We start from the raw sequence: 13,702 nt of genomic DNA on the forward strand, positions 1-13,702 counted from the left end.
TTCTATTTCAATTAAAACATTTTAATAAATACATGTTGGAAACAATTCATATATTTTAAGTTCTCATCCTTGCATTATAATATATAGAGCGGTTCATATTTTGATGGTATCACGTGGTAATGCTCCATCACATGTTTTACATCTTTTACACAGTGAATATTCAACTGAAGCCCGAATTAAAAAAAAAAAAACATTTAATCTCAAATCAAATCGCCAATGTCAGAAAAATCGCAATGACATATTTTCCCATATTTTCCCCAAAACGTTCAGCCCCAGTTTGAACCCGGCAGGCTGCCCCGGATAACCCGGAAAGAAAAACAACAAAACCCTACGATAAACAAGAGCAGAATACGCGCACTCCACACAGAGGTTCCAAGTCGGGAATCGAACCCAAGGCCTTCTTGCAGTCACGCACAGGTGTTACCGCCTGCCTTATATAGCCTCCCGCACCTCCGATTATAGCACGGTTAGGTACATGCGGTGAGAAATAAGTTCAACATACATACATTATATTGTATATTCTTTTAAGGCTGTTATTGCCAAATGTGTAGCATGAGTTATTTTTTTGCCTGTGGCCCATCGCCAAAAAACTGATCACAAAGTGATATTTAAAGCACGTTTTCAAATCAAGCACACCAATAAGTCTCGAGGGACATACAAAAAACTCCCACAATATTCATTCACAACACCTTTATTTCATCGTTCAAGTGAATACGCTACATAGCGTTCTTTCTCTTCATCTCTGCAAGAAGAAAACAAATTCTGTCCGGACTTTAAACTGCCGAGGACACATCGAGAGAATTAAACACACACAAAAATATCAATACAAACCAACCTGCTGTACCCACACATTGCATTGGCGATTAAAACGAAGCAGCATAAGCATCGATTAATGCCACATGGTCGAGAAATGTACACGGTGCAAAGCACCGTCATAAAACCTCAAGATCCTCCCAACACCGTCGTGTCCCGCCTCGCTGCGTCGTGCCCTGAAAATGCCCAGTTGTGTCATACGCTCCCTAACATCCAACCACTCCCCCCCCCCCCTGCCATGTGCCTGCCATGCCCAATGAGAACGATCCCACCACACACCTGTCGTGCCCGCCCACTGTAGCAACTTGCTTCGCCTCCGGCACTCCGTAACACCGCCCCTTCGCACGTGTCGCCCGTGCCCATTTCAATCCCAGCCACAAGATTGCAAGACTCGGGAGGTCTCAAGATCAGACTGGGTGTTGCCACCAAAAGGGGAAATGCTATAACGTAGACTAATAGCACATTCACTTTTTTTCTTTTGCAGCTCTGCGTAATGGGGCTGGAATAATTAAATGTGACTATACGTAAAACAAACAAAAATCGGCGTTGGTTTATCCCATCCAGGTCGTGAGGCTGGGGTTTGTCTTGCCGGCATTCGGACAGTGGGGTTATCAAACGCCATTGGTCCCGGCTTCCCCACTCCCCTAGTCCCACTCATGGCACATAGAACATCTTTATTTACGTGAACGATTTTCACTTAAGTTATCGACAGCAGCGGACACTTCCCGCCTTTGGCTGCCCACCTGTCGTTAGTCTTGATCACCGACAATCATTCATTCCGGCGACATGTTCTGGATACGCCCACTTGCTTTACTATGCACCATTCAATACTAAACGTTCCTTAATGCCCATTGTCCTAGCTTGAAGGGAAGTACAAAATCATGTTCGGGAAGTAGTAGGCCACCCCTGTGCACCTCCGATTATCAGGGTTGGCTACGTACGGCACGAAAGGAGTTCAACATACATACGTTGTCTGGAGGACCCAAAAACGATCCGCAGGTTAAAAAGTATAATGGTGGCAGCTGTTAAGGGAGTTATTCGAGTGTCCAGAACTACACGGCGTTGGGATGTCCCTCTGATGTCCTCACTTCATAAGCGGCTCAGTCTCGATCGAGTGTAGGATGTGGTCTAGTGACACATCATTAGACCACAGGAACCTGCCGAGTCATTCGTTAGGAATTTATTCTGCACTTTGACCGTGTAACGGGCGACACCGCCCCTGAAAAAAGCCTTTCAACACCACCCACAGGTTGAGACATGCTGGGTCAGGATCTACTTTGTTGGCATATAATAATTTTTCACTACCCCTAAGCCTGTTAACTAGCAATCCGATTTCATCAAACTCGTGTTCCATCACGCAATAATATATCTTGGGGCTGGTCTTTAATGCGTAACTTGACTGGCTAGAATTAGTCTTACAAACATTAAATCTTTTCAATCCATTCGAACAAGCCTTCTGAACAAGCAATATTATTTTGGACTCTTTGAATGCAATTGGATCACAAAGAAATAGTCAAAAGACATCGGATTTTTTTTTACACTAATTTTTCCTCATGCAATCCAATGGATATGGGATGTTATTTTCAATTGGCTATTTAATTTCACATGCAATGCTATACTTAAACATGCCGTTTCAGATACATCTCAAGATATATTTAATAAAAAGATACGAACAAATGGTTTGCTTAATATGAAAATTCCCAGGAATACTAATATCCAAATGGAGTTAAATACAACTACTATCTTCAACATGCACTCGGACTTAAAATGCAGCTGGTCTTCTTAAAAATAAAACTCATAACGTTGGGGCTTCTCTCTGAACCCCAATTCCTTGGAAAGCCTTCAATTCAGTGCTACTTGTCCATATAACATCGCCGACGCAAGGAGACTCGGGTAAAAGCAAGCAGTTTGGGTGGTTCGAGCCAATGAGGATTGCAACCCAAGTGAGCAGGAGTCGCACGAACTTCACAAAAGTTTGTCAACGAATGCAACAATGTCCCATCTCGGTCTCACTTGTATTAAATAAGGAAATGCGCACACACACGCAAACTAACTTCTCCCACCACAACGATCCCTCCCCTCCTGTTAAAACTCCATAACCGAAAAAAAACACAAAACTAAAGTCCCTTGGAAAATCAAACTATTGAAAATGTGATATTAGCACACATAACACATATATAAATGTATTCCTTCAAACGATTCCAATCAATCGTTTTAGTTTAAATGTTTGCAAGCGACAGCTGTTCAAATTGCTCAGAACGTGCACGGATAGCAAACCTTACAGTGCAGTGAGCTGGTGCTACTTATAAATTGTCGCGTCCCTTCGTTCTGCTTCTCAAATACACCCACAACACAACAAAGCGGATGCAGCACCTCGCCTACAACAACAACAACGTGAAAAGATAAAAATGTCAGGACAAACTGTGGATAAAGTGGCACTATCACCATAAGCTATCAATAACAACAATAACACGAAACGTCTCCGCGCGCAAGAGATTTTGATAAGGCGCTTCCCTCCTAAATTAGTAGGATTCTGAACAACTCTAAAGCCTCCGAAATCGGGATGTCAAGTAAAGGTTACCACACAATTTGGCAGCACGAGTGTATAGCTAACAACAGGATTGTTTTAAATTGGCATCACCTTCAAATATTAAGGCAAGTAAAATCCCAATTCCCCACACCTCACCCAATACCCTTAAACTCAAAACTTCCACCACCACTTATCAAGTAAAGACACAAGGACTGCAACAGGCCTGGTGAATGCAGCCTTCACATTTTACCAAAAGTTAATTAATAATAATCACATTTCACAGGTTGTCAGAGTTGGAGTGAATAGAGTTTTCCATCAGTTGTGTTCAAGGCAAACACTCGCTAAAATGAGGCCTGCGTCCAGGGTTGGTGTGGTATTTCTTGCTCATGAAGGCCGTGAAAGCACACTCATGGGCAGTGATGCTCACTAGAAACAGGAGGATTATAGGATGCATTCCCCCCCCCCCCCCAGGATCTTAAAGTGAAATCCAAGGATGCATCTCATAATCCAGATCATACATTGTGTTCCTGTGTTCTCCTGGAGGAAGTGTTTTAAACTAGTTGTTCAGAATCATCATCTAGATGTTCTGCCACAGCAATGCGTGACCACCCAGAGGACAGGAGACATTTCCCAGAAGACATCTCTCCCCATTTTAAAGCAGCACATTCATAACCATCTCATGGAAGATGGCTCTCAATGGCAATACTGTTTTCTCCTGATTATACATCACTTTTTCCCCAGTGTACACTATATTAATAACGTTATATTTTACACCCTTGTTTTCAGCTTCCGGAGATGATGTATTTTCTGGAATAAAAAAAAACTATATTTCAAAAGGACTCCAAAGTTTGGGGTGCGTCTTTACTTTCCAGAGTTTAATGATCTGGAGAATATGGTCATCTTCAAGACTGCATTTGCAGATTGGAGCATTATAAGGGTAGGTGGTGATAAAACCAGAGGCAACACTAAGTATCTGTTAACAAAGAGAGATCTAGGAACACCATCCCATAATGTTTTTCCCCCATTTATGTTCAAGCGTATGGTGTACGTACATGCACGTTAGAGTATTTCTCACTTCAAATGCACTCGTACACAGAGTCAGATTGATAAGTGTACCATTTAAATATCGGATAACCTTGTGGTGGGGGCATGTAGGAATCCCAGGTTGCATGCCCCATTATTACAATGAAAACAATGAAACTTGGGATTTAAAAAAAACTATTAAGCTATTTTTTATTTTACTAGGTAAAGCCCACTGAGCTATATAGGTATCTTTCAGTAGCGACGTGGCCACGAATGATAGCTCAACGAAGCGGCTCATCATGTGGACATTTACAGCAGCCAAATATTCAAAACGCATGTTTTTAAATGTGGAAGGAAAAACCGGAGGACCCGGAGAAAAATTAACGCGACCACGGGGAGAACATACCAACTCCAAATATACAGGCGTCAGGAACGGGATCAAACTCGCGACCTCCTGCATACCAGGCGAGGTAGTTAACATCTCACCACCGCGGCAAGATGCGTGCCACACCAAGTGACCATTACAGAATACATTAAGCTTCACGTCACGACCATAACACCCTACCAACACCTCCCCCCCCCCCCCCCGGGACCCTCTCATCTCCCTTTTGCAGCCCTTGCTACCACAGCGGCAGTGGTGGCAGCTCAGCTCTTGACGTGGTTGTTCTGGTTGTGGTTTGAAATGCTCTTCTCCAGCCCAAACAGCGCCAGGATGTCGAGCATCGCCTGCTTGATGGCCCCCCCGAAACGGTGAGAGTCCTGGGAAGAAAACGGCGTTCAAAATTGGTAACGGCGACATTTAAAAGTCGGCATCCTTTCCAACAGGATCGCCTCCGGTGTGTTATCACAGTAACCCTAAAGGGGCTGTGAATGAACTACAGGGGGGGAAGTCATAAACGGGCCTCAAATTTGCACCAAGATAAACAATTGAGGAAGTGGTTTACAACTGTTTTTGGACTGGTGCTGTCACCCACCACCCCAACTCCCAATCCATATCGTTGGTTCCTCCCCATTCTGACCACTTTGCTGTTATCCCACTTAACCCTTTTCCGTTCCGTGGGGTCTGCAAGTTGCAGGGTGGGTGTCCCGTTCACCACTGAATCTCGGAACGCGCAAGAGGTCAGCGTTAATTTTACATAGAGGTGTAGCGCCGTTGTTTTTAAAGACATTGTACTCGCCGCAGAGAACTGTCGCGACACGATCGCACTTTACGATAGCCGGTGCCAAACTGTGCCGCACGGCCTTGTGGGAACCTCGGTACCGATGATGTAATTTTATTTTAGTTTTTCTTCAGATTCCAGTTCGGAACATGATCGCGAGAAAAACCAACGGACGTATGCGTCTTTCATCGGAATGGTAAATGTTTAAGTGTATTTTTTTTGTTGTTATTAACCACTCGGTTTAATAGAACTGCAGCTCATAAGCTCACCGTCTCAGGGCTGGATTTTTTGCTGGAGATGTGGAAGTTGATGAGCTTCTCGCCGAGGATGATGTACGACACGCCATAACCATCATCCGCCACCTCGAAAACGCCAACACAAACGATTCAAAACGTCAAAAACGGGAGCCACGTAAAACTTGTGTTTTTTTTTACTCCCAAAAAAAGACAAGGTAACAGGAAAACCAGTAGTGTATTTTATGTTTGAATAAATATACCCAGTAAACACTAATTAAATAGTTTATTCATATTATTATTATTACGTTTGTCTACCCAGGAAAACCTCAGGGGGCGATGAAACAATGTAATTCAAGTTGTCATTTTGAATACTAGCTCCAACTGTATATTTTTGTTAGCCACGGGAGACAACTGGAGAAGCCAAGAGGAAAGCCATGCAGAGCTGCCGGACAGACAAACTCCACACGGCGGAATCAGAAAATATATTTATACCGAGCTATGAAGCTCTTTTTCACATATATCCAGTCGGCAAGATCCTCTGCTTGGGCATCCACAACAGGCCCTTTTCGATGAGACACACAGGTGTCAACAACCACTGTGCCAACCCTTACCGCCATATATGGTTCCAAAACATAGAGCCGTGTACTCCGTGGCATTTCTACTGGTACCACAACGCTGTCAAGATTGGCCTATGGTCGGAGGGGGCTCATGAATGACGCTACCACAATGGGAAGAGGAGGGGGAAGACGCTCAACAACGAGCAGGGCACTGGGGCAGCTAAAACAAAGTCAACAAAGCGCAGTGGCAAGCGCAGGTGGTGTACCCAAATCCTGTCTCGTGACCCACTAGGGAGACTGACACTTCACGTGGCCTCAAAGAGCGCCGAGCCTTGTACAAGAAAGCGATTTTTTGTGGGTTTCCGTTCATGTGCGTAGGAGCACTCACAGGTCCAAAACCTCCCCCAGATGACACGTGGTCAGGGAACTTGTTCAGGTCAAACAGTTCCATCTGCTGCTGTGGCGTCTGACTGGTGGAAAGGCGCCACGGCTCCGACAGAACCTGCACACAGGCACACAGACAGACGGACGTGCACATGAGGTTACAACGCACACCAGAAGTTTCAGTTCTTTGGAGGCAAGGGTTGGTGGACCATGTAAGGTGCCTGATACGACCAAATCTGCTGGGCTAACAAGGTGCGTTCCAGATGGCAGAACAGCAAATGGCATTTTGTGAACCCTAACTTTGATGACACCATCTTGAACTGCCATTGCCAAAAGTACCAATCATATCCCAACAGGCATCCTCAATGACTTTGTCACGTGGATGCTTCCCAGTGCAACGCTTGCATCAGCACTGCATTGTCCCTTCTGCGTCATTTTATTCTTTCATAATTTCACCATTAGGGAAACGAGTTGTGCGTTGTTTTTTTGTCCAATTTGAATACATTTCTCTACATTGCTGCATCTAAGAGCTGAACGTCGTGGAAAGTTCCATATTGGGGATAACATTCTGCACAAGAACCGCAAAAACAATTACTTTAAAAATGTAGTTAAATCTTGGGTGTCTGGCCAAATTAAAACCCAAGACCTCAGCGAGGGGTGGCAACATCGCCCATTTGCAGATTGTTGCAGAGGTTTGCGGTTCGAGCCCACAGCCGCCCTGGTTAATACTGCGGGTGTATTAACCATGAATATACTTCCGCGTTTGCTTTGCAACGGACATAAGGGATCCTGTGATGTAATAAAAAAAAAAATTGTCGGCGACATGAGCTGGTGTAATGGTCCGAATTTATTTAAACGAAAAAATGTGTAGTAATGGTCATCCCCTGCTGTAAAAACTTACCGAGGTGTTCTCGGGCGAGTGAATGTCATAATAATAATAACAACAGTGTTGGTGAAGTGCTCCAGACACAGGCAGCTTGTGCCGCCTTCCCGGTGTTAAAGCGAGGGTCTTGGAGGTACCTCCTTGAGGAAGGGAGAGTCCTGCCCGAGGTACTTGGAGACGAGGTAGAGACAGAAGAGGTGGCGGTCGATGCCGCCGCCCGTCATGGCGAGCCGGTACATGCTCTGGTGCTTCTCGGATCCTTGACGGAAGAGAGCCAGGCGGTCCTCCTTCTACGGGCACACACCACCATCTCCGTCAACGTCTATTGTGGCTGGGATGTAAGATGTTAACTACTTTTCCTGGTATACAGGAGGTCGTTGGTGCAATCCTGATCCTGACGCCTGCGTTTGGAGTTTGCATGTTCTCCCAGTGGTCACGTGGATTTTTCTCCAGGACCTCCGGTTTTTCCCTCCACATTTCGCAACGTTTTAGAGTATTCGGCTGCTATACATTTCCACATTGATAAGCCACTTCGTCGAGCTATAATTTGTGATAGCCAGGTCGCTTCTGAAAAAGAAATACTATATAGCTGTGAGCCTCACCTGGTAAAAATAAATTTTTTTAAAAAAGATTATAATTTAAGATTCGTCAACCCTGAAAAATCCACTCCGTATTCTTCAAACAAGACATTAAAGATCCCCTCCCGATGTAATTTTAAATCGAGTAGCTTGTCACAATCCAAATTTTCTGAATTCGAAAAAAAATTACTCGCAAATGACACAATTGGGAATACACGGAGCAGCAATCATCGCCCCCATACTAATGCCCCGCTTGCAGGCCAGAGTCAATCTTGTGCCGCATAGCAACGGCTGACATTAGGGTTGGTCCTTCTAAAAGGTGTTTAAGATATGTATGTAGATCTTATTTCGCACCGTACGTAGCAAACTGTGCTAATCAGAGGTGCGGGGGAAGGACGGCTAAACACAACAAGCAGTTCTAAAGAAATTCGTTTCCAATTTAGATTCAAAAGTGCATAGCTGCAATGGCTTCCTAATATCGAGATAAGATGCGATGCAATTCGCTTATCGTGAGCAAAGTACTCCGAGACTCCTGGCTGTAAATGATTATTATAACCTTCACAATTATTAAATGCCAGTAGCTTGGGCAGCGCCTTTGGCAAGGTCTTGTCAGCACGAACATGTGCACAGAAAGGGCGCAGTGCGCGCAGAGGCTCACCCTCGATTGGTTCTTGAAGTAAAAGCAGAACGCAGGCTCTACCCATAACCGCGAAAGGACCAGCTTTGTGGCGAACGACGCACTAATAGTGACCTCTCGTGGTGACAAATGGTATAGACACGCATTCTAAACCATAACTTAACAATATTTTATGTTACCCGGTAAGGCCCACTGAGCTCTGTAGCTCTGTTTCAGAAACGACGCGGCCAAAAATGAGAGCTCAATAAAGTGGCTGATCATCATGTGGAAATTGACGACAGCCAAATACTCCAAAAGCATGTTTCTAAAATGCGGAGGGAAAAACCGGAGGACCCGAAGAAAAATCCACGCAACCACGGGGAGAGTGTGACACGCAAACTCCAAATGTACAGGCGTCAGGATCCAGATCGAACCCACGATCCTCCTGTATACCAGGTGAGGTAGTTAACATCGCCACCCTTCAATCTCCTAATTCAATGTCTCCATTTCCATTGCGAGAAAAGGCTTTCGCCTGTTCTCTTCATGTCAATTCATGCTTGATTTTTTAAAGGCTTTTTAATCTTGAACGCCAATGTGCTACTTAATTTTTTGAGTTGTAAGCATATTTAACTAAACTGATACCATGGGCAAGAGAAGGGCGAGGGGCAGAATTAAGCAACAGGAGCGAATATGGGATAAGGAAAATACCTCGGCAACTGAAAACTGATTTCCATCATATCTCATCTCAACAATCCCAAAGGAATGCGTCAATCTAGCTAAGGAGATCCCCCCCCAATGGCAGCTGTCCCTGTGTGGTAAAAGGTGTACCCGTAAGGTCAGCCTACAAGAAATCACTGACCGTCTGGCTTGGGGATGATGGGTCAGAATAGGGCAGATTAGGTCAGGATGCATCATGTTGGGTCAGGATGGGTCAGGTTGAGTCATGATGGGTCAGGTTGAGTCAGGATGGGTCAGGATGCATCAGGATGCATCATGTTGGGTCAGGATGTATCATGTTGAGTCAGGATGGGTCAGGATGGGTCAGGTTGAGTCAGGATGGGTCAGGATGCATCATGTTGGGTCAGGATGGGTCGGTTGGGTCAGGATGAGTCAGAATGTATCAAGTTGGGTTAGGATGGGTCAGGATGTATCAGGTTGGGTTAGGATGCTGCAAAATGGGCCAGGATTGGGTGAGATGAGTCAACATTGGGTGGTATAAGTCAGCATGGTTTGGGATGGGGCAGGATGTGGCAGGGGTTGGGTCAAGATGGGTTAGGATTGGTCGAGTTGTGTCAGTATCGGCCAGGATAGGGCAGAATGGGTGAGGATAGATCAGGCTAGGTAAGGATGGGTCGGCATGAGGCAGAATATAATAGTCGTGCAGGGTGGAGTGGGCGAGGCAGGGGGCATTCTGGCGCACCGTGCAGGAGGGATCCTGCATGGCGCGGGCAAACTTGGTGGACTCCACCGTGCACGAGCGCACGGTCTCCGTGCGGCCCTCCTTGAAGAGGCGAGTCATGGACGCCTCGTACGTCAGGCAGAAGCAGCCCTTGTCCTGCAAATGCACACAAACACACAGAGCACAGATGGAACAATAAGCGACGTGAAGAAGAGCTTCATGGCTCATCGGTTTCCTCCAGTAGAAATGTTCCGATTCTGATTTGTGTTGTGTGCGACAGAAGTCAGGAGGATCCGAAGAAACCCCACATATGCAAGAGGATAAACTCTAAGATACAACACAATTAATACCATTAAAGTGCGTATCTTACGTAGCATCTAATTGCGAACGCATTTCAAGGACACTATTCACAAACCCGATTGATGCACCGCCATATTCTGCCCACCGAATATCCCAGGCGGTGTAGGAATTCATTTCACAACTCCACTGCATCCAAATCCACGGATGTCCATAAGGCATGCCTGGGCAGGGGTGGCGACGGTGGCAACACTCGTGCAGAGAAGAACCCGAGTTCAACTCCCGATTCTGGCTCCTCTCTGTGCGGCGTTTCTAAGTTCTTCCCGCTGTTCCGTATGGATCTACCTCCAGGTCCTACAGTTTTCCTCCCCACAGCTAAAAACATAAACAAACAAAAAAAAAACCCCTTCCTTTAAAACGGTGTTGGCCTAACACCTCAATGCAGGACGCTGCTGAAAAAGACTCGACAGACTCGGCGTGGTGGTTCCTGGGACAAATCGCGCGAGCGGAGCGGGTCCTCATCTCAGCGCAAATGGCATCTCACCCGGAAGTGTGCCAGCTGCAGTGCCAGCTGGATGAAGGCATCGGGGCTCGTGCGGCACTTCTTGATGAGGCCCTTGCCAAACTCGTGGAATGGAAACATGTGGAAGTCGACGTCATCCGCAAGCGCTTGTGCCACCGCCAGCGAGTTTTCGATCACTGTCTGGCACTGCAAAAAACACAAACATCCCCCCCCCCCCCCCCCACCGTTATAGCCTTTTAACCGACTGTTCGGGCAAAGACTGCAAGCGAGGAGCCACCTGCGAAGGTCGGTACGGCACACGAAGGGGGTGGGGGGGTGTGGCCAGCACCACGTCCGGCCGCCTTTGTCTCCCCAGTGGCGATGTTTACACATCGCACCAGGTACTGCATTTTGACCTACGGGAGGGCCCAGGACCAGTTCAGATAATCGTCACTGGCGTTGGCTGCGAGCAGGAATGGAACTCGGGTCGCCGGGTTCGTAGCGCACTGCATTCATATGCGCACACACACATACGTGCGAGCAAGCAGCATTCAACACAAGCACAAAGCCACAGGCACAACAATAACAACAGCCACCGTTCGCTAATAAGTGACGGTGATGTTGACATGGTACTTGGCCAAATCTCGGTGGACATTGAAGCTCTCGTATAAAGTGTCAACGGCTCGCTGGCAGGAGATCACTGGACAGACGAAGGGCGTTATAGGTTAATGGACCAAGATGATTGGCAGATGAACCATCGATGCTGCCCGCTATATTGCTGCGACACACCGAGGTTAATGGAATCATCCAAACTATGAGGAACAGTAAGCAGGCTTGGGCAGGAAATGTCAATAAAACGTATGGTTGATGGCCAAAAACAATAACATCAGAGTGGCAGCCAAGGAATCAAACGTGTTCAAAAGGAGGTCCAAAGGAGATGGAGAAAATTAAATCAATCCGTGCGCAGAACGATTAGACGGCAGGATCATGAGTGGTGGCAGCAGATTGGGGAGGCCTTCGCCCCAGCAGTGGATTGACCACGGGTGACAATGATTTCGTGACTACAACGCAAAGTGGTGCACACGACAACAAACCTCAGCTGGTATGTCCCACTGCAAGCGCTGTACGGGCGGCAGGGTTCCCACCTCCCCTCGGCAGTTCCCTTCGTCTGTGTAGCCCAACTTGAACGTGTCTGTGGCGAGCACATACTGGGACATGCACACACGCAGGCAGTGTCAAAGCGAGCAGCCTTTCTGACGAAGCATGAAGCATCACAATGGCTTTTAAACAAGGTAGATATAGTCACAATCCTGCATGGATGGCTACTGGCTGCTACCTGATGATGCTGGTTGCAACTATCAACGGAAATGCCATTCCCATTTCCTTGTTGTCAGATTGCTCTGCAACAACACACCGGTGTTGCTGCTGAAGCAGTAATAAATTGGCTGCATTTGTTCATCACGTGACAACTCTCTTTGGATTGGCTGTGTCGGGTGGAGAAGGGTTCACGACACACATTTTATTTACCCTCTCCATACACACGGGTTGGGGCGACCACTCACCTCCCAGAGGTGGCCCATGATGGGTGCGTCGGCCCACGAGTGCTCCGCGTTGAGCCCAATGCGGCCGTTCTTGAACACGATGACCGTGAAGGACTTGTCAAACCACCTGTAAGTAAAACACAATTATTTTTCTCACGCCAATTTGTTCGTAATGGCTTGGGGAAACCAGATAAGCAGGAAGGCAGCCAGAATCGGTGCCAGAGATTAACAAAGCTCTGTGGCCCCACAATGAGATGTTCGGCCAACTCCATTCATCGGAGGTTCCGGGGGAGGACATCAAACTAAACACAAAAAGCAGTTCTAAAGAAATTCGTTTTTAATATATATTTAAAAGTGCATAGCTCCAGTGGCTTCCTAACATCGGAAGGAAGAGCGTTCCAGACGGCCGCAAAAGCGCATCCGAAAGTGCACGATGCGGTGACCGACCCTCTTTGTCCGATGGCTAGCCAAAAGCGGCTGCGAGGATTACCGGAGTTCGTGTAATGGTTTATGCTCCTTATTCCGTGTGCATACACGTGGGAGGAAACCGAAGGGACTGGAGAAAGTCCACATGTGCGAGCGAGATAACACTCAATTCCCAAACAGACTGAATACAGATGGAGATGAATGTGAAACATTACCAATGATAAAAATTATTCTGACGGCTCACTCCCCCTGTACTCACCGGTCGTAGCATTTTCCATGCAGCAGTGACTTGCAGTAGGCGTCAAGCGACCCCGTGCTGTCACCCCGGTAACCCTGTTCCGTGTCGTCCAGTGTGATGAAGAAAGCCGCTTTCTCCACCGCTTGCAGCGCCGTGAAGTTGCGACCCTCTGAAAAGTAGCTTGAGCGAGCCTTTGCCCACGGGATACTGCACACACACACACGTGTGCCCGGACACAGGAACGGCACGAACAGCTCCAACATCATGGGGGATAGAGAACGTGGCGCTAATAAACTATACAAATGTAACTATTTTTTTTATTTTACCAGGTAAGGCCCACTGAGCTACAAAGCTCTTTTTTCAGAAGCGACCTGCCCACAAATTATCGCCCAATTAAGTGGCTCATTTTGCGGAGATTTATAGCAGCCCATTAGTCTAAACACGTGTTTCTAAATGTGGAGGGAAAAACTGGAGGGCCCAAGAAAAATCCACACGACCACGGGGAGAACATGCAAACTA

At 46.7% G+C, this 13,702-nt stretch overlaps 1 protein-coding gene across 2 annotated transcripts in view; it reads right to left on the reverse strand.

Annotated features, from left to right (window-relative positions):
* Positions 1 to 675: 675 nt before the first annotated feature.
* Positions 676 to 13,702, reverse strand: part of LOC116944425 (carnitine O-palmitoyltransferase 1, liver isoform-like) — a 42,038-nt gene continuing 29,011 nt past the window's right edge. For both annotated transcript variants that reach the window (XM_032958025.2, XM_076068530.1), the window contains exons 11-19: positions 13,205 to 13,390; positions 12,541 to 12,646; positions 12,073 to 12,186; positions 11,021 to 11,185; positions 10,201 to 10,335; positions 7,724 to 7,876; positions 6,708 to 6,821; positions 5,796 to 5,888; positions 676 to 5,125 (exon numbers count right to left, since the gene is read on the reverse strand). In XM_032958025.2, coding sequence (XP_032813916.1) covers positions 5,012 to 5,125; positions 5,796 to 5,888; positions 6,708 to 6,821; positions 7,724 to 7,876; positions 10,201 to 10,335; positions 11,021 to 11,185; positions 12,073 to 12,186; positions 12,541 to 12,646; positions 13,205 to 13,390 — 1,180 coding nt within the window. In that variant the 3' untranslated portion in view covers positions 676 to 5,011. The remainder of the gene's footprint in view (positions 5,126 to 5,795; positions 5,889 to 6,707; positions 6,822 to 7,723; positions 7,877 to 10,200; positions 10,336 to 11,020; positions 11,186 to 12,072; positions 12,187 to 12,540; positions 12,647 to 13,204; positions 13,391 to 13,702) is intronic.

This window comes from Petromyzon marinus, chromosome 21 (genome assembly GCF_048934315.1).
Source record: "Petromyzon marinus isolate PM22_M1 ecotype Great Lakes invasive population chromosome 21, UKy_Petmar_22M1.pri1.0, whole genome shotgun sequence".
NCBI classification, from domain to species: Eukaryota; Metazoa; Chordata; class Hyperoartia; order Petromyzontiformes; family Petromyzontidae; genus Petromyzon; species Petromyzon marinus.